The 24405-nt window shown below is 40.1% G+C and overlaps 1 protein-coding gene across 1 annotated transcript in view; it reads right to left on the bottom strand.

Annotated features, from left to right (window-relative positions):
* Positions 1–24405, bottom strand: part of znf385d (zinc finger protein 385D) — a 75028-nt gene that overhangs the window by 2192 nt on the left and 48431 nt on the right. The window contains exons 4-7 of the mRNA XM_051407131.1: positions 23045–23213; positions 7232–7579; positions 5789–5970; positions 1367–1468 (exon numbers count right to left, since the gene is read on the bottom strand). Of these exons, the coding sequence (XP_051263091.1) occupies positions 1367–1468; positions 5789–5970; positions 7232–7579; positions 23045–23213 (801 nt within the window). The remainder of the gene's footprint in view (positions 1–1366; positions 1469–5788; positions 5971–7231; positions 7580–23044; positions 23214–24405) is intronic.

Below are 24405 nucleotides of genomic sequence, written 5' to 3'. Positions count from 1 at the left end.
ATCTGCCAAATGCTGTTTTTTTTCATGGCAAATCTCAAGAATTAATTTCAGAGAGAGTAGGCGTTATGCAGGTTTTTTTATTTTGAAAGAAAAAAAGAGAGAATAAAATGAAAGAAAAAAACAACAACAAGATAAGCGAACAAAAAACGCCCAACCTCCGAAAAAGCAGCCTAATAGGGTGAAAAGGTCACTAAAGTTATCTGGCTTAATCTTCTGTATCAGTAATGGAAAAGCTACGGTCTCACAGCACCGGGATGGCAGTCGTTGTCATGGGTTATCAATCACTGACTCAGGCATCGTAACCCTATGGGAAGCATTCTTTACTCTCCGCTCATCAAAGCTCCTCTCCGTTAACTCAGTCAATGATGGGTTTCAGAAAAAGTCATTTCCCCCACACTGGTAACCCCCGCGCTTCGTCTCGGCAAACAGTGGGTGTGATGAATGCTGTTTTCTGAGATTTTCTGTACAATGGAAAGTCAGGCTCTCCTTTATCGTTCTCACATTTAATCCCCATGACTCCTTTGAGCATCCTAACAATCCTGCGTCATGTGGCAATCAAAAAAAAACTTTTAATATTTGTTTTAACTCTCCTGGAGTGCAAGAAGGCCGGGGTTTGCCACATAGGACAGCGAGTACCAGAAAGTTAAACAAGCACCTCAGGAAAGTATTTTAAAAGTTATTTCGGTACACTTCACTTATTCTGTGGTTTGTCAACATGCCTGACACTAATCTGAACTGCCTTGATGCAGAAGACCACACGCAGAGGTACTCCAAATAAGTTAAAACTGACATTTACAATTACCAATAAATAGTGTTCAACCCCAGCCTGCATTCTGCCTGTAGCTCGCTGGCTCAGAAGAGACCTGATAGATCCCATTTTTTGTCTATAAAATATCAAGTTTTCAAATTAAATCATGCTGTTCGCTGCCACGGATATTTAATAAAAGCCAGGTAACAGGTGAACCAGTTATGAGAGTTGACATTTTATTGAATAGAGTGCCGTCAAGAGAATTGAATGTGCCTTATCAAAGAACAGACCGTAGCACTTTAGAAGGATTTTTTGCTTATAGGCAAGAGCCAAATTCTGAATGCAGTTTTGTCCAAAATTCTCTCCCATGCAAACAGTTCAAGAAAGAACGACACATATTGAGTTTAGGCAAAGACCTATGCTTTTTTTATTTGATTCTGCAAACAGCAGAAACAGGAAGTGGCTGGAATAGGAGAATGACAATGAACACAATAACTGTCTCTCAGGGGTTGATACGTCTGTCTCCTAAGACGCTATTAGAACTGAGTCACAGTGATTGTTGTCTTGACACCAGGGCGTTTGTTGCTGATAAGATGACTGAGGCATGCAGTGACTCACCGGCTGCTTGGTCTGGCCTTTCTGCGGTTTGCTGTAGGGGCTGTATTTAGGTTTGGCTGGTTTACCTGCTGCTCGGTCTTTATGGCGCCGGCTGCTGATGTGCTGGAAAGGGGACAGAAGACAAGCTTCAGAGAGCGATCATGAGTCACACTGAAGGTTTCAGTGAGTCTTCCCTACGGTGGTTAAAGCTGTAAAATCCAAATGTGCTTTTTCAAATTAAAAATAATAATGAATAAACAATACATTTTTACCAATCTTCATAATATTTACTAACTAACTTGTTGTTGGTGTGGCCAGAGGTTAGTTTGACTGTTTGGCTACCAAGGCAAGCCAGGAAACTCACGTCACAAAAATGTAAGGAAGGAAGTAAAGGTTATTTTAGACATCAAGCGTCTATCACCGCTGCCTCTGATGTTTTCAATGGAAACATGACGACAGCTGCGCCTTCAATGTAGGTGGCGGCGTCAAGGAGAAATAGGCAGGGACTTAAGGGACTGAAAATGTACAGCTATTTGGAGCTTTTATGATGGCTTGAGTTGTTTCTCCCCCCCCCAAAATAGCCAAGGCTTCCTGTGTAACCATGGCGACCACACAAAAGTGAAAAAATAATGCAAAAGCTAATCTTACTGGGAACCATAAATTTCACACCTCTCCCACCAGCAGTGGAAAAACGGTATGAACCAGTCAGCAAAATACATTAAAATCAAAACGGTTTCTCTTCTAGGAAGCATCAATGTTCTCAGAAAGTCTTGTGTGGCCTGATAGTGGGGGCCAGAGGATAGATCACAGAGTCACCAAAAACCATAGGATTTATCTGGGGGATTATGAATACCGACAGCAAATGTAATGATTCGGTTTTCATGATAGCTTGTCAGACAAATAAACTGCTCAAGGGGAAGGTTTCATGGCAATCTGATGAAATGTACTACTGCACCTTTCTCGGGACAAGAGCCATTCCAGAGAAAAAACTGTGAAAATTCTCATTGTTTTTTTTATATATACTACAACAGTGATGCTGTATAGATGCCAGTTACCTCAGCCTCAGGGTAGATGCCATTTCAGGGTAGATAGCTTATCATGTGTTGAGGTGGAAATCTGACCAACATAAAAGGGGAGGGCAGGACTAAAAATAAACCTCCTGTCTCAAAGCGAAAAGTATTACAGCTTTAAAGGTTTCATTCCTTCGAGCCACCCATGGTGAAAATGACTACAGTTCTGGCCTTGCAAGGTACAGTGCAGAAAGCATTTACCAAATCAGACATTATGTTCCCATGTTAAACACGGGATGTCCTGTTAAGTTATTTAAAAGGTTTTCTGATGTTAAAAAGACCAAAAAAACCCCCAGTGGATTTGAGTAAACAAGTAAGAATCTGGAATGAAATATACATAAAATACACTGTACTGTGCAAAAAAATCCCAATAAATAATTCACACTTTGACAACAAAAGGCAGATCTTTTGCTGCGTCTAAATTTCACAAGTCCTTGCAGTAGGTTTAACAATCACATATTCCTCTGGTTTCCAGCCGTAACTGAAATTTGTCATGCTGGATTCTTTTCACAGAGAATCGCCGCTGTTCAGAAGTACTCAGTGAAAGTCCCTGCATGAAAAATTCATACAAAGCCTGTCTATTTTCAGTGAGAAAGCTCAAGGTTAGCTCAGACAAAACTGAGTGGTTTTCAAGTATTGTAGATGAAATTCCCCCCATGACAGAATGATCAGCAGCTACAAGAAAAAAGGATTTGTGGAGTGCCCCAAAGCAACAACCAAGATACACATTCCTGGGTAGAGCTTTCAGCCAATACACACACAGGAAAATATCACAAAGAGATCAGATTATTGTCAGCTTTCGTTAGTAACCTAATTTCCTTAACATCATATAAACTAGAAACCCTTTTCATTGTTTGAGGAGGGGGATTAGGAGGAACTCGGTTGGCTTTCTTTCTGCAGCAGAAACCTAATTTCTTGGCCACGTATCGCATATGCTTAACCAGATTTCAAGAGTGCATTGCGTGGCTTCAGACAGGGAACACTTTGCTGTGACAGCAGCACGACAGGATGAAAAAGGAAATTTCATTACTAGTAGCGGTGCATCATTGTAGCCTCCAAAAAAATCTTAAATGCAGCAACAACAAAAAAATCTGACACTGAAGTAAATTAGTGTCTAGGTTCTCACAGATGGACAGCAAAGTATTTGTAACATTCAGACACATGCACACAGTAATTTGTGTGCTTCCTCACTATAGTCAGCCTCAGTGTGTCGTCAATCAAAAAGCATTAAAAAAAAGGAGGAAATAAATCACTAATACGCTTCAAATATGCTACCATTGTTTTAAAAATATGGCTCGGGATGTGGGAGGAATCTGATTACTGAGCAGCTGCAGGTAAATGTAGGTTTTAACCAGGTCACTGCATGTGCATGTGTTTTACAGTCTTAACCTTAATTTCTCCTAGTAAGAATCTGGTGTGCATGTAAACAGTGAAGTATTTATTTGTCCGGAAATTGTTTGTTTGGTTTCAAAAGCGTGGTTGTGCTCTAATTTATGAGTTTCTTCCATATCCTCCTCTTCCTCGTGATTTAACAACACAGGTGGGCGAGGTTGGGATGGAGGCCAACGATCCTCTCCAGCACCTTTTTCACAGAAGACATTTTGACATGTCACAGCAGGAGTCTCGGTGTAAATAATACAATCAATGCTGGCTGAATGTCATTTAGCTGCTTTGGTTTCAGGGTCTTGGTTTTGCCGCTCGCCAGAAAGAAGCCGTAATTTTCCTACGACAATAACTCAAAATGTTTACCGTCATAAAGGCCTGTCAGCCTGTCTTCGCCATATTTTCTGCCTCACTGTGACTTTAACGGAATAGTTTGAACTTCTGCAGGAGTTTTATGTGCTGGACAAATTCCTCAGAGTCAGAAAAAAAGCGCTGCACACTCTGGCCTCATATGCGTTCTTTTATTTAGCTGATGACAATTTGGCCCTCTCGCTTTCTTCAAGATCAACAATCCTAGCAAGAGAAAGGCACTGGTGTTTTATATAAGTTAAACATCTGATCATGATTGGACGATCGCGTTCCACCTTGAGGGTGAGTAAAAAACTCCTTCAGCAAATCTGAATGTTTAACAGTAACAGGGGCTAAAGCCAATCAAATTACATCAAACTAAATTACCATGTCTCATTTAAATTACATATACAATTGTTAAAAATAAATTTTGAATAGATTTCTAATATATACACACATCCCTTCATCGTCTCTTCACTCCTCCCTTCCTATTCACTCGTTTCCTACCTCTCCCAGTCTCCCTCTGCCCAGCCTTCAGCACGTCCTCCCAGACCACCCTAACAGAAGACATCTTCTTCCACCTACTCCCCTCCATATCGTTACCATCAAAACCTCCCTGAGTTTCCATTAAACATTTAAATAAAATAGTGTTGTGGTGTGGTCCTTGCTAGTGAAATAGAGGTTTATTCCAGAAAACACCTTAAGTCATAATCTGTATTCAGTCCATGAGGTGACAGGGCTCTAAGATGGTGAATCCAATACTGCTCCCTCCTGGAAAGTAAAACCTCCACGTTGCATCCTCTTAGGGGGAAAGTGATACCTTCTCAATCCCAATATATCTTAGAGAGGAAACAGGGTGATTGAGTTCAACAAAATGTGCCGCTACTGGATAATTCTTGTTTTTACATCTAATGGTGCTTCTGTGTTCAACAATACGAGTTTTCAGTGCTCTGCTGGTCTTTCGAACATATGGTTTCTCACAAGGGCAAGAGATAAGAGAATGATTGTTGTTGTTAATTGTTGCTCATTGTTTTTACTCATCCATAACTAGGGTGTGGCCTCTGTAAGATACCAGCACCTTTGTCGTACTATGATTGTTGATCTTGAAGAAGGTCGGAGAACTGAAATCATCAGATAAAAAAAGAGAAATGCCTTTTCTACTCTAAAATCTTTTTCCAGTGATCAGCAACTCACTACAACCCTTAGTGTGTACGTTACTTTTCTGTATAATATATCATTTCTTGGCCAGACAAAGTGAATTTAGATATGAGGGTATCAGTGTTTATAAATAAGCTTATTTAGCAAAATGTTGACAAGGATTTCAAAGGATAAATGCTAACGAAATAAAACTGTCAGACTGTCAGATAATGATGAATAGTAGTAATATATTCCTTTTTGGTACATTGATATTTGGACTGCAACATAATGAATCTCTTTACCCCAGTAAAATCCAGTACAATGCCATGAGAGCATAATTATACATTTGATATTCCAGTCCATCTGTATCTATGTCTTTTCTTCAATGACTGTCTCTTTTGCTTGCATTTATTTTTTAATAGCTTTCATTGAACGTGCTTCGTGTCCAAAATGTTTAGTTAATCAGTTTTTGAGAGTTTTCAAAGTCTCTCTCTGTCCCTCTCACCTGTTTTAGCTGCGTCTCTGAGTTGACATGCACGTCACACGTCTCACAGTAAAACGTTTTGTTCTGCAGGCCCGTTGATGATTTGGTGGTTGTAGCCAGTTTGCTTTTGACTCCCGGTCGGGGGAAAGACTTGATGGAGCCCACGCCAGTCCTGGCCTCAAGCATCGTCTTGTGCTTCGTGCCTGCAGGTTCAAACAGGTAGCAGCGTGGTCAGTACATGAACTTCACCCTACACATTCTGCCTGAGGGAAAGATGAGATCCAAGGTTCACGTCTGTCTGGAAATATGAGGGTCGGTGTGAAAAGGTCGACTTGTAAATCTTCCTAAAAGTCCCTGATCAAAGCTGAGAACCCTGTTAAACTCTTTCATGCAAAAGTTACACATTTTACCTGAGTTGTGTTTTTCACGAGTGAATGGATTATTCAAAATTTTAAAATGTTTGACTCAGACCACCATAACCAATTCATAAGCCTGCTAGCAAATTCAAATTAAAGTTTTTTTTGTTTGTTCATTTTTTTTGGCAAAGTAGGCCTCTGGCTCCCTCTCAGGGAACTGCTCTCCTCTAATTTACTGTATACTTTAGACATGTCCAGAACTTAAGGATTGGTAGAGTAATATTTTGCTAAAGAAGCAATTTCAAGACCCTGGAAAACATCCTTTGTTGGCTTTTCCTTCACTGAAAGGAATGTTCTGGCTATTACAACAGCTGAAAGGATAGTGCCGAGACATTGTACGAAAAGAGGATCATCCACTTATCAAGAATTCCTTACAACAATGGTTCAGCTGGTTATGAAAGGGTCACATACTCTGTGGAACAAGCGTGGGCCTCTTTCACTACCTGGCTATCTGTAACGTTGAGGCAACACTGATGCAGTGATGACTGATGTGGAAGATCTGCCATGGGGCCCCCCTGCTGATAGAAGTTTATTTGATTTGTTCTCTTGTTCAAAAATGATAGTTTCAGGCAAAAGCAGTGGGACATTCCTCTGATGACTTAGCAAACGGTCAAATCCCCACTGTGTGTGTGTGTGTGTGTGTGTGAATGTGGTATTTGTTTGACACATTAATTCAGAGTACAATCTTTGTTTGCGAAAGCAGGGATGTCTCACAATATCTTATTGGATAATGGGTTGCTCTGGAAACCACCAACAAACACATAGAGATTTGGTTTTTTTTTAGGCCTGACAGTTATTGTTGAAGACAGACAACAACAAAGATGACAAAGACTTCAACATTGATCATCGGTGATTGCGCAGAAACTCAGCAGATAACAAACAATGAAATAATCGATTCAGCTAAAAAAAATATATTTCAGTACTGTTGTTGGTGTGTCTTTTTCGTGGCACTTGCATGACCATGCTTAATCCATGGTGTTTTAAGAAAACACACTTAGGAACATCTTTTTCGTCTTCTGTACAAATACTTCCCTAAAAGGTCCCTTACCGCTGTTGTGAGCCTCCAGCTGTGATGCCGAGTTGACCGCCACTTTGCACAGCGAGCAGTACAGAAGACGTCGAGCTTTCTCCTCCTCTGTTTCCGCGTCTGTTTCCGCCTCAGGTTCGGCCTCAGGCTCCGGGTCTGGGGTTTCTGAGGGTGAGACGAGCTCTGACGGCCTCTCGTCCCCTCCAGCAGCTGAGGTAGTCTCTGGGGCTGTGGCTGCCGTGGTGCTCGGGACTATCGGTGAGGCCACAGGTGCCAGTGTTGGCAGCGTAAGGGTCATCAAGGATGCCAACGGTTGTGCCAGTCGGAGCACAGGGGACAGCGGTAGGGGTGCTGCTCCAGGAACAACATCTGCAGAGAGAAAATAGATGATTTGTTTTGAATCATATGGCTCCATCCATCATTTAGGGACAAAGATGTTTTATTCATGTGCAAACAATAGGTGGTTGAACATGTTCAGACTACAGAGAATCATTCCTCTTTTTAATTTTTTTCATTTGAAGATATGAGATGCAGTATCAACATACAAAATATGAAGTAGACTATGAAAGTTGAGATATGGGAAACATACTAACAAAACAAAACTGCAGGCCAGTTATAGTTAAATCTGAGTGCAGTTAGAAGAGGGGTTTTGTGAGGTTGCACATGTTGGTGTAGGCATGAGTGAACATTTTATTTTAAGCCAAAGAGTTTGAAGAAGATCAAAAGATAGGTCTATGCAATATAAATGAGTAAACGCTGATCCCGGATTTAACATTTCTTGTAGAAGAAATATGATATTTGATATAATGTTGTCAAGTTGCACTGCTTGACAACATAGTTATTTCCACAGTAATCCTGAGAGCTCATCGCACTGCAACTTACAAAAGAAAAACCAAAAGCAAATGAAGAAAACATCTTCACCAACTTCACAACAAATGCAGTGAGAAAACACAACCAAGTCGCACAGAACACAACAGAAATTAGTTACAAAAGTTTCAAGGGGGCAGAGTATAAGCATTTAAAGTCTCAAGCAACAGCAATTAGACCCATCTGCGTATGAACATATGGATATCTTCCTTTTCTGGCGCAGGCACATAAAACATACTGCTGGTGACAATATGCAGGGTTGAATATTTTGAATTAACTGTCATGTTAAAGTCTGTGTATTCTGTTATTCTTCTATATCTCTTTATAGACATTATAAAAGACTGCCGACTTTGTACTACTGAACTGTGGAGTTTGACTGTTTTTCTCTTTTTTGGGTTCAGGATTTTTTAAATTCTCATATTCGAGTTATTACAACCGTTTTGATACCGTGTTTTGTTATTTCCCACAGACTTTGCTAGCTAGCTAAAGTATGCTGTCAACATCCCGCAAATGCATCTTCTCTGGAAGATTTTATTTATTTACATTTCCGAAGGATGATGCTCTGAAGAACTACGTTGATGTACGTAATGTAACTGACTGAAGAAAGACCTCTGTGGCTGTAAAGATTCATTCTGTGGCGTTTAGACTTTTAGAAATTATATATTTTTTGGTTTTTATGTAATTTATTTATTTAAATAGATTTTCTGTTTGCAATTCTTTTTCATTTTTTGAAAGGTTTTGAATCTATTACAAGGATATTGTAAACTTAAGAGAATATTTATGCTCAACAGAAATTGACTCAATTTATTTTGTTTGCTGCTAGACTCTTATATCATAATTCAATTTATTGCCATATACCCCAGTCATACCAAAACAAATCAAATTCCACTCAAAATAAAACAGTGCACGCCTTTCTAGAGGAAAATAATAAGTAGTTAAATAAAAAACGAGGAATGATCACACAGGGTGGACCAGTTTATGAGGCTGAAACTTATGAAAGTAAAATTATACATTTGATAGACCAACACAGTCAAAACAAGAAGCAGACCGGTCCAAACTGGAATCACACTCGACTTTCTAGACCAGACACAAGTATAGAATTATTCAATGTAGATTTGAAGCAATACACACAAAGAGAAAAGCTGGTAAAAATGTTAAAAACTGCCTTTATATTTGATGCAACTCAGTTTAATCAGGTCAGATGTAATTCATGTGTTCTCTTTAATAAAGTTAGTTAAACTTTTCTTTTGTTTTTGGCTTTTTCATGTTGACTATACTCAATATGTGGTCATACAGCTACAGCATATTAATGAGTTTTCCCAACTCAAAATACCAAGAAGCTCTCTAAACTTACAAAAAGTGGTTGCTTCATTTATTTTCAGTTACATCTACGTAGTTCTTACAGTGTTTTATGGTGATACAAGTGCTTAAAACACCTTTACAAGTTCATAAGGTGAGTTATTCAAGAGATAATTGATTATATGCCATCAGCTCTGCAATCAGACCTCTAATCCAATGTCGAGAGATCACATTAACATGTACAAATAGCTGCTGTGTACTGAAAGAAATGTCTGATATTTTAGGAATAAATACAGCAGTGGATCAATATATTTGACTTATAAAACAACACAGGTCAGTGTATGGAATACAGAGCACTGCTGCCACATTTACGAAAATGAAATTTTGCCTTAGCAGCGCAATCTGATCGATGCCAATGCCTCTGAGTTCTCCGCACTCCGGTGTCACGAAATGAAGATCAGCCAGCCAGGAGAGCAAATCAATAGTGAATTATGTCATGCTATTTTTGAGAGCCATTATATATGGTCCTTATTTATCCCAGCGGAGGTGTTGGCGATTCGCGCCGCAAAACTGCTCCAAGTTACATTGTCACCGGGCTCCCTTCTGCCAAAGGTTAAGAAATACATCAGAAGTTGGAAGAGCGGGTATGTTTCTGTTATGGTGAAAGAAGTACAGACATCCTATAAACAAGAAGAATCAGAAAGAGCTGCTGGTTAAAGCTGTCTATTTATTCAAGCTGAGGTACTGAATGACATCCAGGGACTGCAGCTTATTTCACTGCTGCACTGACACTCACCATGAAAGCTTCTGCTAAATGCTTCAAATGTATGTTAATGTATGCAATGTGGGTTTTTCTGTTAGTATTTCAGTGTTTGTGAGCATCCAATCCATTAACCTTTCAAATTGGTTTGAGGCACATTTTATACTTGTTGTAATACTCTCCTCTCTTACAGTTGACTGACTCCAACTATGAAATTTGCTGCACTTGCATGAAGCTCGCTGTATGCTCTGAATGCAGATCTTTAAAGTACGTGAACAGGAGCAGGTGGTAGACAAATGAACAAAAACAGGACATTTGCATTGAAAGTCAGAGAAAGCTTTAAGAGGGTTTGTTTGACTGACAAAATACAAAAACATACATCACAATCCTTTCACAGGATTGGTGAGCAACAAAGTAGAGCCTTAAAGTCTTATGACTATAGGCCTGATTACGATAAAAAATCTGCTAATGGAGTATCAGCTGGTGTACAAACATGTTTAAAGTCAGAAAGATATGTACTTTGGTATTATTTTACACCTGAATAAAAGGGTTTATTATTAAAGACAGCAAATTTATTTCTGTCAATGCATTGGTCCAGCTCCACACTCATTTTATTGTTTGTGCTGACTACATTTACACAGCAAGCCTGTCTGCTCTGAATCAGCAACAAAAATACAGCCAATAGCCAAAACAGTCACCACCCTATGACTCTACTTCTCATGACTGCACAAACCATTACGCCCAACATATTTGTTATCTTCTGCTTTGTCAAGATACTCCATCTGAGCATTTTCTGCTGCTTTATCATGTCTGAGCCACAGTGGCAGCAAGCTAAGCAAACCAGCCTGTATAGCCACATCCTCCAGGAGAGCCTGAGGCAGCCCCAGGCCAGACAGGATATATAATCCCTCTCGTGGTCATCCCAGGGGTCTTGGACATATCTGGAGTAATCTCCACCAGGAGGCGTCCTAGAGGTATCCTAAACAGATGCCTGAACCATCTAAATTGGCTCATCTTAAACCTTTTAATGTGGGGCAGCAACAGTTATATTCTGCTCTCCTTCTGGCTAGTTCATCAATTTATCTCTAACAAACATATATCAAAAGTGCAAGATCTAAGTTGCACAGAGCAAGGCCATTGTGCTCTGTCAGGCAGCTGCACGGGTCATAGCAACACGCACTACACCAATTTTCCAACAGGTTGGGCAGCAAAAAATCAACTAAACAACTCTGACCTGCACATTCTGCGTCCAATGGGATTGTGGCATTGTTAGGAGAAATAAGATGGCAAATTCAATGTCCTGTGTCTCTAGTCTCCAATCTACTTCAGCAAAAAGGTTCAAGATGGCAGAAAATATTAGAGAGGATGGGATATTAACAACAAATTATTTGTTCTTTCATGCCTGGTCCTAAAGGGCTGTAAAGGTAAGTCCATCCACTCTCTCAAGGAAACTCATTTTGGCTGCTTGAACCCACGATCCAGTTTTTCAGGAATAACCCAAAGCTCATAACCATAGGTGAGGGTTGGAACATAGATTGACAGTTAAATCGAGAACTTCCTCTTTGCCACAACACTCCAGTACAGCATCCACATTACTGCCGATACAGCACCAATCCGTCTGTCTTCGCCACTTGGGACAGTGGCTCACTGTTAAGATACTGCTTTACAAAAAGCCACAAAGAAATCCACGGGGAAATTTAAATTTAGGCCTTTGTTAAGATTATAACGTGTGGTCAATGAAACTACATTCAGCTGCTGTGATCTTTCTCCTTTCACTCTGTCAGTGTTGCTGCTGCAGTTCTTTTATGCCATTTACAGACTGCCTGACATCACATGACCAGGTGACCTTAAGCAAGGGCGTCTATTGATTACTGCTGCCAGAAGAGGATTGAGCGTTCAGTGTGTTGCACCTATGACTGATTGACCTCTACCTGTATCTGTGTGTTTTCAGTAGACACTGCAGATGCTTGTTGACTGATGTAAAGAAGAACATCTGGTATGAAAAAAGCCATTATTCCAGGCTGTTACACTCAATACCATGACTGGAACATTTATTTAAAGGCTGTGGATTCAGCTATGAAAGGCGGACCAGTGACTTCACTTATTAGTTGTGCGCAATTTATGTTCTGTTTAATATGAGTTGAGGTTGAATACGCTGCAGACAAGAGCCAGAAAATCTACCCAGTTCCTCCAGTCCGCATACTCAACACCGTCATGCTTTAACCGAGATTTAACAAGATCACAGTAATCTGAATTTAAAAAAGAAGACATTATCACTCTTATTACAATAATATATGTTGGTTTGAAACATATTGATGCTCATAAAACAGATTTTAAGCTAAAGCAAAACAACATTTTAGGTATGTTGACAATCATCGGTTTTGACCCTAATGATTTAACGGCCATGAACGCCCAGAGTGTAACTTTACATTACCATGTTCCATCAAGACAAAGACATTACCACAAGAACAATAATTAATCTGTGAACTATTATGAAGTGTATGACCTTGTCACTCCTGATGAATAATGTTTATGCCACGAGCAGAGCGGCAGCGACCTCTTTGCTCCCTGCAATTAACGACAGCCTACTCCCAGTCCGCTCCGGTGTGCCAGGCATCAAAACAACCTGAAATCACAGCGATTAACTCACTCGGTCTCGCCGTGCTCACCAGCGACCGAAGAGCTGCCATCACACCTGTTTCTCTGGGCAGCTTTTCAATGGCACGGTCACCAGACTGAGGGTGGTACTAGGAAAAGTGCACGTTAAGGTTTGGTGTTTGTGTGACCAAGTGAGTTTTTGCCTGTGAGTCTTCATTTGAGTGCTTTCAACTAATGTTTTCACCATAAGTGAGCTAAAATAAATGCACCATCAGAATACTTTAAGTAGTAATAAGAGGTCATTTGTTTGGGATTATTCTTTGGTGATTGTCATTGCTGTGGTGTTTTACTCGCTTGCTTTTGGTTTCTTTTTGTGGATGGCCCTATTTATTTATTGTCTTTCATTTAACAACAGAATTTTGACCACCGTGTTTTTCGAACAGCAAATACAACAGCCTTCATAAACTGCTTTATAGTCAGGCAAAAGTTCGGGAGAGGAAATTGCTCAGGTGCTATTATTAAGGAATGCTTTAACATTTTAGCAGTCTGATAGTTTGCTCTGATACCTGGAATGTGAAGATCGATATCAGTTTCATCTTTATAAATTCAATAAAGAGATGGCACCATGATTAGTTTAGCCTAACTTGGCACAAAGACTGGCATTACAGTTAGCCTCCAAAAGAGGAAGAGTACACCTTCCACGTTCCTTATTGAGCATGAAAGTTTATTTTTTACCCTAGAAACAGTAGTTTGACATCTTGTGGTTATCTGAGGTCCAGTTCCTACCTGTTTTCTGAGCTTTTTAAGTGCATCTCACAGTCTGCTCAGTTTGTTAAATGTGAAACAGCACCCTCAAAAGTTCACAAATACACATATAACATTTTACATTTCTACTGTTACTAGTCAACTATAGAAATGTCATACGCATATTTTTTATCTTTGGACAAAACCAAGTTAGCTGCTTGCCCTGTTTCCAGTCTTTAGGCTAAGCTGGGCTAATCGCCTCCACACTTAACACACAGACGGGCAGTGTTATTGCTCTTCTCATCCAACCATCCCTTTGAATGACATATAAACAAAGCTTTGGAGTTGTCAGAAGAGAACAGCAATGATTTTCTTGTTGCTAGGCTTAATAAGCTACCTACTGAATGTACAGAGATAAAACTGATAACAAGCTTCTTGTTTAAAAGTGCCTTCAAGAGTCCAGTTTAATGACATTTCAAGTCCAAATTAATGGAACTCTTATATTAATTAAATGTATTAAGTAGATAAAACAAGCATATTTAAAAGACCACAGGTCTCCGTAAGTAAACAAGCACATGTACCAAGATGGCAGAGTATTCCTTTGGTTCTACTAACAGAAGGGACTACATAAGTCAGAGCTGATACCCGTTTAACCTCTGTACAAAATAAGTGTGGTGAAATCGAGAAATAATCAACAAGAACAAGAAAGGTTCTGTCTTTATCTATTTATTGCAATGCCTGGTTGGTGGGGCCATCTCATGCTAAGTCATGCATGTATTTGCCCTTGTGTTTGAGGTGAAGCCATCTACCACGGTGTCATTAAAGAGCCATTTGCTGTTGGAAGGGCAGGTGATTAAAGTGTACTTTGGCTGGCCTAGGACGCCGTGCACTCTGGGAAGCCTCTAGTAATCCATATCCCCAGTCAGTGTGACCTAACTGGCTCTGCAAGGCCCAGTTAAGAACTCAATCCCCTCTCATTAATGGAGGTAATGACTGTGATCAATCTAAAGTTGGTATGGGCGAGTGGGGCACGACAGCAAAGTGGGAGGAGGGAGAGAAAGAAAGAGATATAGAGATTGAGGCCAGGTAAAAGAAAGGGGAGGATAAGAAAAAAAGAACAAAAGAGGATGGATTTGGAAGACAGAGAACGATGGAGCTGGGAAAAGATAAAAGTGAAATGAAAGTTAAACTGGAAAGTAAGCAAATGGTGAGGCAAAACAACAGGGGAAAAGCAAGTGTGTGAAATAATGAGAAAGAAGGGGTAAAAAGGGGGGAGGAGGGGCAGGAAAGGGACGTGAGAAGGTGAGTGGAAGGAGATAACATAAAAGAAAGTAATCGAGTATGGGACACAATTAAAAGAGAGAGAAACTGAGAGGGTGGGAGTTCTGATGGTAACAAAGACAGGGAGAATCAAGAGAAAGCAGGATCAGGACAGGTGCTGCGACCCTTCGAGACAGAACACCGTCTCTTTTCTTTCCTCCATTTGTACCTCAGCCTCTCCTGACTCTCCCTTGAGATTTGGTTTGGCGATAAAGGAGAAACGCGGCTCTGAAATCCTTCCACTCTACTTAAGCTTTCAGGCAATCACAAGACTCCCCAGAGAGCTGATTACCTTTCTCAATGAAGCTGGATTAAGCTCTTTAATTAAAATGATTGGTCCTTATTATATGCTGTCACAACTTAAAGGACATAAATCCCTCGTGGCTCTTGAGTTCTGTCAAATTTCATTCTACGGCTATGATTTTTTTCCCCTCCCTGCTTGTCAGTATTCAAAGTGAGTAAATGAGAAAAGAGTCACGGTTGAATATTCCTCGAATAAAAGATTGATAAGGTGAAAAATTTGCATTCACAAATAAGTGTGCATCGACGCTTGCAATCATATCTTTTTGTTGAAGGAACAAAGCGGCGTTATCTCAGATATTTAACAGTAGCAGAAGTCATTGATTTGAATTCACACTGATTTATCTCTTTCCAATTCCATTCGAAAGCAAATGATGCGCACCTAATTTCTGTCGGGAAGTTTCTGCGGTTACACTCCGCCATCCAAAATCCCCTCAAATGAGGACATTTGCAGCACCGCGCAGGTATGGAGCCAATCTAATCACACACTCATCAGGTTTGCTGCTGTCTCTGACGTCTGTGTGTAAGGACTTTTTCCAATCCAGCGCGTATGTACGGAGACTTGGGCACAAAGGCAGTTTTTTTGGGTGGAGGAGGGTGATGCGGGAAGGGTGGCGGGGGGTGTTGGCAGCCGATGGGGACCTGAGGAAGAAGACTGTGGAAAAAGCCTTAGCTAGCCTCCTGCCTCCCTGCAGCCTGCTCCATTGTACAGCTGCTGTCAGTGCTGGCATGGCTCCCCTGACAATCTGCTCTTTAATAGCTAATATCAGGGTACATTTCCTCAGGCACTGGACTGGAACTGAGAGATGGCGGGCTGTGCTGTGGGCATTTCTCTCTCTCCCTCTTTTCCTTTCTAGCTGTACTCTGGCGCTGGTGTAAGGACACACAAACACACACACACACACACACACACACACACACACACACACACACACACACAAACTTGACAGGCGGCCGCTGAGTCATCCAGCTAATCTATACTATCTCGCTGTGTCCAGCTGTCCATCCATCTCAGAACGCACACACAAGTTCAACAATGAAGTAAAGAACGCGGATACTCTGTGAAAGCATGTAATCACTGCGTAGATTTCATAAAACCCACACAGACTCATTATTTCTCATTGATGCACTTATGTTCTTTCCACCTCAACTTCAATCACCCTGAGCAGATGGACTTAAGAAACCTAAAAGAACATTTTCTTCCATTATGCTGTGTAAGAAGTTTTTGCGTTTCACTCAAGCTGTTTTTACTCATCTGGAAAATAGGGCTGTACCGTAAAACATCAGGAATTTAGAGGAATTTAACTAATCTTTAGCTTCATGTAAATATGTTTTGTAATTTAAAGTTGCTTCAGCTTAAAAATGATTAATTTTCAGATCATTTCAGAATTTACAAAACATCTTCTAAATTGAAAGGATGAGTTGAATGACTGCGCTGCTGAGAGTTCACTCAACTCATTAAATTAAAGCGGGACTCACTGATGTGATTTTACGCATCAGTGTCTAGTTTACAAGTCTTGGGGAGGACTACTGAGTATGTAAAAAAAGTTGTAAAAGCCTTTTGTGGCTCCAGAGGAAGCTGAGTGACACCTGATAAATTGCCTCAACTGATGCCACTTGAGGCAGCATCAGCCGGGGCCGAAGACTACGAGTAGTAGTGAAGGACCAGACCTCTGGAGCCCACTCCTCATCTCTGCTTGAGACTAGCAGCTTGAGGCTACATTAACATCTACATACTAGCATACTAAGCATTGTGGGTAATGTAGGCACCAGGTTTTGACACGGAAGAAGAATGCATTGAATTAAAACAAAAGATCTGCTGCATCAGTTCTGGTCCTTTTTTTAAACTGTCTATTGTGAGTCTGACAATGTTCTGAGACTGTAACGTTAAATCAAAGCTGCGCTGTTTTTAGTTTCTAATGAAAGACATCAAAAGACATCAAGCATAGCCGACTTCCCAGTATTCACTCGTTGAGCGTTAAATCTCTCCAGACACCCTTCTCTTTTGTAGTTTGAAGAAAACAGACATGATGGAAACTTGCCTTTTTTATGAATTAAAAGAGTGCTACCCATGATGAAGGTTTGTATCTAGTTCAGCCGTCACTGTGGGGGGCCTGACATTTTGTCTTTAGTCTACCACAAAGTGGCCACAACAGTAAGGTCTTTGTTGCAATGGAATAAAACAGAAAACAAATCTGACTGTCAGTGCAAGTGAACAGTCGTTGATTAAAGTTTTGTAAATATCTTAAGTTCATTGAAGTTCTGTGAAATGAATTGAAATGAGTCAGTTTCACAACTTTGAATTGATTTGTCCAGTTGACTTTTTAAGGCAGCAGGGGAACTTACATGTATAAACTGAACCAGCTTAAAATCTTCATATTCCAACTAAATAACAGCTATCACAACAACAAAAAACACCCACTATTCAGGAAGTAATTAGAGTTTTCATTATAAAACAGCTCTTTAATGACACAATTGGGTGTACTTCTGAAACAAAAATAAGCAACCACCTTACATTGTTCCAAGCTTTGGGTAGGTTGCACTTTGGAATAAAAATCATTACTAACCAAATATGTTTTTCACTGGTAATTTTAGAGCAAAACAAACCCATTGAAAGCCCACTCAGCAAAAGCAAACAGGGCTCTGCCTCCCTGTTGTTTCTGCCTTTTCTCACTACGGCCATTACTCTTCCCCGAACTCAGCTTTTCATTAGCGTGAGTTTGGTGCCACTGATATACCGTCAAATACTTCAGCCTTGCAGATAATGCAGCATTTACCCGCCTCGACAATTAATTCTTCTGACATCTGAGCACATTAATATTCATTACCCAGTGCCACTTGTGACAAACCGCCGCCCCCGCACACTGTAGATATGATAGAGAGATGGTGTAGAAATGCGCTGGTGTTTTTTTTAAGGGCACTGAAATGATTAATAGCCATTTGTCTCTTTGGTTATGATGGCTTGTTGTTGAAGGTCTCTGAGGTCTCCGCCCGTGTATAATGTGTTTACAATTTTGTATGTTTGTGTATTTTGTAAGTGTATGTCTAATGTCAGGGCTGTGTAGAGTCCATTACAGATGAGCATCTCAGTGCAGTTAGAGTGGGAGGAGGTCAGCGTCTGATCCCATCTTTACTGTTTAGTCCTCTAAATGTGTATTGGAAGAGACTATATATAAAGAAGGCTACATATGTCAGTGTTCACACAGTATGGATGCAAACACTAAAATTAAATATATTAAAGCTAAACATCTACACTTTAAACCCTTAACACCCACCTTCCTTTAACTTCTCCTTTAAAAGCTATAATTTGCAACATTCCTGCATTAAAATGTTATATGTTTTGGTGAGTTGTGTACTTATCCCAAATGTTTCCAACAATCTGCAAACTGAAATCTGCCCCAGAGAAATCTGTAATTTTATCGGTACATTTCACGGTCGTCTGTCAACGTCGGGTTTCTCTGCCAGGATGTCTGGATCTTAAGTTATCAGAGAAACAGGATGAGCTACAGCCCCTTCCGGCACATCCTATGTGCACTGAACAGTGTCTCAGAAAACTGATTTTTAACACGAAGCAGCTTTATTCTGTGTTTTTTAACGGTTTTAACCACAGGTCTATTTGTGGAGACCTATGTGGATAATTGTCCAATTTTCATCAGTGGATGGAGTAAGGAATAAGGAACTCTTCACTCAAATTGCATAAATTATGTACAAGTTCACTCACCCATGTGTGATTGCAAAATCTGCAACTTTTATGTGGCTAATATTAATTCCATAATGATCCTTACTCCCTGAAGTCAAGCTACAGTTAAGCGACAATGTACAAATAATACTGGACCATTTTTGACCAATATTAGTCCTATTTGTAACACAGAGCATTTAGCAGACAGGAGGCATTAGAAAAGAAATTGGGGCATACATTAAGAATATAACTGCTTCTCCAGGCACCACTACACCATCTTACTAAAAATCACACTCACATATATATTTTTGGATAGTGACAGTAGAGATAGACAGGAGATGCAGGGGGAGAGAGAGTGGGTATGACATGCAGAACATTTTAAAGATTAAAATGTGGGTAAGGCCTTGATATGTGGGACTTGCTCTACCAGGTGAGCTACCAGGGCACCTGACATATTTGGTATGTTTGGAAACTTTGACATCTCCTCTATAAGTCAAATAATCTATGATTTTGGATTGTTGTTGTTTAGCTGTACAGAATCCCCCCCCAAAACTTACTCTGAGATATATTTTTTCCCTCTAAAATCAATGCTAACTTTCTTTAGATACTCATAGTGAAAAGATACAGCTGCCTTGAATCCTATCACACAGGGAATCTTATACAGACTGAATGTAAACAGGAAAAGACACTGGTGAATAATCATATGAATTATTTAAAGACAAAATATAATCTGACCAAAACTGTTTTTATTTCACAACTTAATCGTTCTCCAATGACCATTTTATTCCATAAGGACAAATTTCATCATGACATTTCATCAACAGAGCAGTTATGTGAGTGTCTGTTGGTTTTGCCTGAATAAGCAAACAGTCAATGACATAACTGCCTCTGCCCTGTTTGTCTTGGTGGAGGACTGAGGGAGACTTTGTGATGACAAGAAGGATTATAAAATAAACGGTCAATATGAAAAATTATGTTTTACTTAGTCTAATACTGAACACTCAGGGTCTACATACATGTGTTTTAGCTAGATACCACTGGTAGCAAGATAATTCATTTGTAGTTACTATCAGCTTCTGTATTAATTATCTAATGTGCAGTTCAGATGTAAAAGTTGACCCCTAAAGACTGTAAGGAAAACAAAAAATGTCACATATTTTCATTACATTTCCTCATTTCCGGACTTTAATTTCCCCAGAAAATATAGTCAGGCTGCATTAGATCTCGTTCCAAACTATTAATTAGTAATATATTAGGTAACACGATCACCATAAAAAGGATATTTTGAAGCTTCTTTCATTGAAAATCTGGCTGGTTAATTAGTAAAGTTTGTGTCCTTAAGGTTCCTGCAGCACATTAACACCCCACATTATGTAGTTGTGATATTATGTAATTGTGAAAAGTTGAGTGAAGAAGAACAAATATTGAATTTAAAAAAAACATTTGAGTCCTCATTAGCAGCAGAGGGAGTGGACCCTACATTGAATATGTAGTGAGTATACGTATATTAGCTTCTGCCCAAGATAGAAAACTATACAAACGACTACAGATATTATTCCAAAGAGTTTATATATCCATTAAAGTCCATTGATTTACACTTCATATGAACTTTGTTGTTATACTTTAGGAAATGTATGTAAGACTTCACAGCCACTACTGCGTGAGGTCTGTAGACCTCCAACATGGCAGCCAGAGGGTGCATTACATCCGTCACCTGAAAGCTTTCTTACGGTAAATGTCGGCAAACTGCAGCATGTTTGGTAGCTTGAGTGCAAATTGCTCCAGTTAATGGTTTGACATTTGTATAGCAGCTTAGCAGCTCTGTGGGATGCGAGACAGACTGCTGCCAGGTGTAAATCTCTTAAAATAACATAAAGACTAACATATGTATGTGAGGTAAAATATATAGAATGAAGTACTTGTTGATACTGTTTTCTTTTTTAATTCAACAGAAGAAGAACCAAAACAACCAAAAACACCAATCACCCTGAACCTTCCCTCTAAGACATGATATGAATACCTGGTTGGGCATCTCAGGTTGTGTTTTCACCTAAAGCGACCTTTAGAGCGTGAATAGGTCAGACTCAGACAAATAGGTCACGGTACGCGATGAGCTCCAGAAATGTGCTCCTAATTTAAATACTTGTGGAACATTGGAAGAAGACATGGGCAGAGGTAAAACTAAATCCCAGAGCACTATGGCTCAATGTGTTTCCAATTCCTTTAAAAAATGTCTATTGTTACAGTTAAAGAGGAAGACTTTCATTGGGCCAATTTCATGACTTAATAACAGGCAGCTTAAATAATATTACAGTGGAGGAGACAGAGGGCAGGGCTCCTCTGCAGTGCTTTCAGTTGCCAAAGACGTTATCCTCCACAGAACCAATGTGAAACACAGCAGATAAAATCATTTAAAATAATCTGCATCTGGTTGCTGTCAGGTGCTGGAAGTTGCAGTTAGTTTTTGTTTACTTTTTCAACATGTTTTAAAGCAGGAGTTCCACTGAGAATAAGAATCTTTTTCAGCAGACACCTGGCCGAGATAACCGGATTTAAACAGCCACCTGGCTGCAACGTGATGAATATTAAGTTACACACAGTCAGCACACAACAATGTGCACCAGAAAAAAAAATGTAATTAAAAATGGGATTATGGGCAAATGCAAAGTACAAAGTCAAAATAGGAATCAGGTCGTGAGCACACAGTAAGTTGTGACGCAACCTGGCATCAAATTGAAGAATTAAATCAATTAAATCATTCAGTGTTGTTTCGGAAAAGCTTGTTTTCACAACTACATCTAAAGGTTGAAGTGTTTTTACCTGTTCTGAATGACCAAACTTAAAGGCAGGATTAAAGGCCTGCAATCATAAACTCCTGCTGATTGCATCTAACTGCCTCCCTGATCTCTCTCCAAGAACTCTATAATAATGGCACAACCTTTCAGACTCTGTGCTCCAAAGGCCCTGACACAATGTCAGCCATCTGTAGTTTTAGTTTTTGCGGAATTTTCCGCACCGTTGGCCCTCATTGGCCCTCGTCTGAGGCTTTTCTGGCTGACTGAGCATGTTTTTTTTTAAAGTATTATTTTTTTGGCCTTTTATGCCTTTATTTGACAGAGAGATGTCGGATTCGAACCCGGGCCGCTGCGTACCTCAAGCTCTACCGACTGAGCTAAACGGGCGCCGCTGACTGAGCATCTTGTGGATGCCAATGGTGAGAGAAATCACTCCGACTGGCAGTTTAGCTTAAGCAAATCAGTGCACGAGCAGAGAAACAGAAGTGAGCAAAGCAGCAGACGACTTTGTCAAGAGGGCACCCACGAAAGGATCGTCAACTTCATCTCTTCTGATCTAATCAGACCTTTTCTTAATAAGAAGCAGCTGTTTTACAAAACCATCTGAGCGTGCAGTCCTAGGTCTTCCTGTGTGTGTTTGTTTTTTACAAACTACCGTCACCTGCTGGTATGAAGAGTTATTACTCGTGCAGGCCCACTGTAGTTGGTGCAATGTGTTCTTGTGTCACGTTTTGTACACAGGCGACGTGAGGCGACGCAACAGTCGGCTTTTGTCACCGTTCTTTGGCGCTTGTTTGGTGTGTCAGGGCCTAAAAGCATTCATGATGTTGCACTTGGTTCTGCAAACAAGGAGATGAAAGTAGTAGTAGCATGAAGAGTAAAAAAAAAGAAAGCTTGACAGAGAATGAAACTTCTATTTCAATCCAGATCACAGAAATTGTATCTATTGATGATTTTGAGGTGAACAACAGTAGAAGTGTCCTTGTACATATTTCATTAACAACCCTTCTTTTTCACCAGATTCCTCCACACTAGCACCCCTGCTGTTTCGACTGTTCGTCCCAACAAATGAGGGAGCCACGTTTTGTACGTTTCAGTACTGCTGTCTGTCTGAACACGGCCTTGATGATCTGACAAGCACTTTGTTTGAAGCATACTGAGGACCTACCTCATCCCTCCTATGTCTGACTGTCCTGTGTGTCCTGCAGATATCTCCCACCCCTACAAACTCAATATATGAGCACTGAGTCGGCAGCCAGCCATTGGCACACCGGCCAACACAGGGTTGATATAATCAACAGTGAGTCCATCCAACTCCTAGAGTGATTGCATGTTGTGTGCAGCAAATATAAAATGCCAAAAAGGTGCATTTGGGTCCAACAGTCATTCTCACCAGAAGAGCAGCAGAAAACATAAAGAAAACAACAAAGAACATGTGTTGGGGAATTTGCAGCAGGAAGGAAATCACAAACCTTTCCTGTCGGTGCCGTTGGGGACCTGTGAGGTGTTGATGCCCTTGGCGATCTCCTGGTTGGCGGTTTCCTTGGTGACCACTGAGCCTTTGAGCTTACTCTTTGGAGTGTCCAGGGCTTTTAGCTTCTTGGCATGTTTGGTACCCTTGTAGTGGGCCAAGGCCTGGCTCTGTGAGGAGAACAAATAACAGGCTCGATTTAACGCTGGGAAAGCAGCTAAACACAGAGCCAGGATAAAATGAAATATGAAAACTAGAGGAACACAGTCAGAGTCAATGAGGCAGACTAAACATAATTAGCAGGGGACAGTTGATATTCCTTCCAGTCCAGCAAAAAGCGTTAACATTTGATAGTGTTCTTGCCAGTTTTAGGGGGAAAAAAAGAATAACACGCCCAGGTAATTGGTTTTCTATGTAATTTAAGTTCTCTATTTTTTGGACCTGTTGAGTGAATAACTTCAAAAGCATTTTTAACATTTTCCCAAAAGCCTATATGTTGGTCAATGCAGCGATTTAGAATTTAAAATATATCTATTGTTCAACAGCCACGAGTTACTTTAAAAGGGCCTTAATGTCAAATAATTTTTTTCTTGTAAAAACAGTTTTGCTAAATCAACCCATTGTGTAATTTTTCTTTGGTTCCAACCTCTGAATAGCTGTTGAGATTTCACATTTGTCTGGCTATTCAAACTATAAAAGGGTGGTAATGACCATTCAGTGTGAATATGAAGCTAATTTCTTTATTAATAAAAAATAATACCTGGCTGTCAGTGATTGAGAAATTTGTGTGACCTGTGATGTTTAAATTATGGAGTGGCTGTTAGGTTTAAAGTCCGAACACGTAGCACCACCAAGATTCACCTTCACAACAGATTCACCCGGGCACGCAGAAGTGGGACAAATGCAAAGACTTTGAGCTGTCCTTGTTTACCTCTGCACACTTCCCTGCATACTTTGCCTGTGGCAGGAAGGAAGGTATCAGGAGAGATGCAATTGCCTCTTGGAATAAATAAGTATGGCAACCACACATCCCCAGAAGACATTTGTAAGCATCTTTACTTACGGGCCACAGTGGGGATATTCACTAAAGACTGCGGGGACAAAGAGACTGTTCTAGGTAGTATTCTCAGCATTAGCATACAGTGTATAAGCGAAACATGATTCCTGTTTCCTTTTGTTCCCTTTGCAGTAATTAGTGTCCAATGTTTTAGTAGTGATCAGACTGTGAGAAACTAAGCTCACAAGCTTGTAGCTGTGTCTCATTGTTTTGTACTTGCTGTCATTTAATTTCCCTTTTTCCCCCTCAATTCATTTTAACTGGATGTCAAACTTCTAAATTTGATTTGAGGGTTATTCAGATCA

This window comes from Dicentrarchus labrax, unplaced genomic scaffold (assembly GCF_905237075.1).
Source record: "Dicentrarchus labrax unplaced genomic scaffold, dlabrax2021, whole genome shotgun sequence".
In the NCBI taxonomy this organism is placed as follows: Eukaryota; Metazoa; Chordata; class Actinopteri; family Moronidae; genus Dicentrarchus; species Dicentrarchus labrax.
This window is presented reverse-complemented; position numbering and strand designations above follow the sequence as displayed.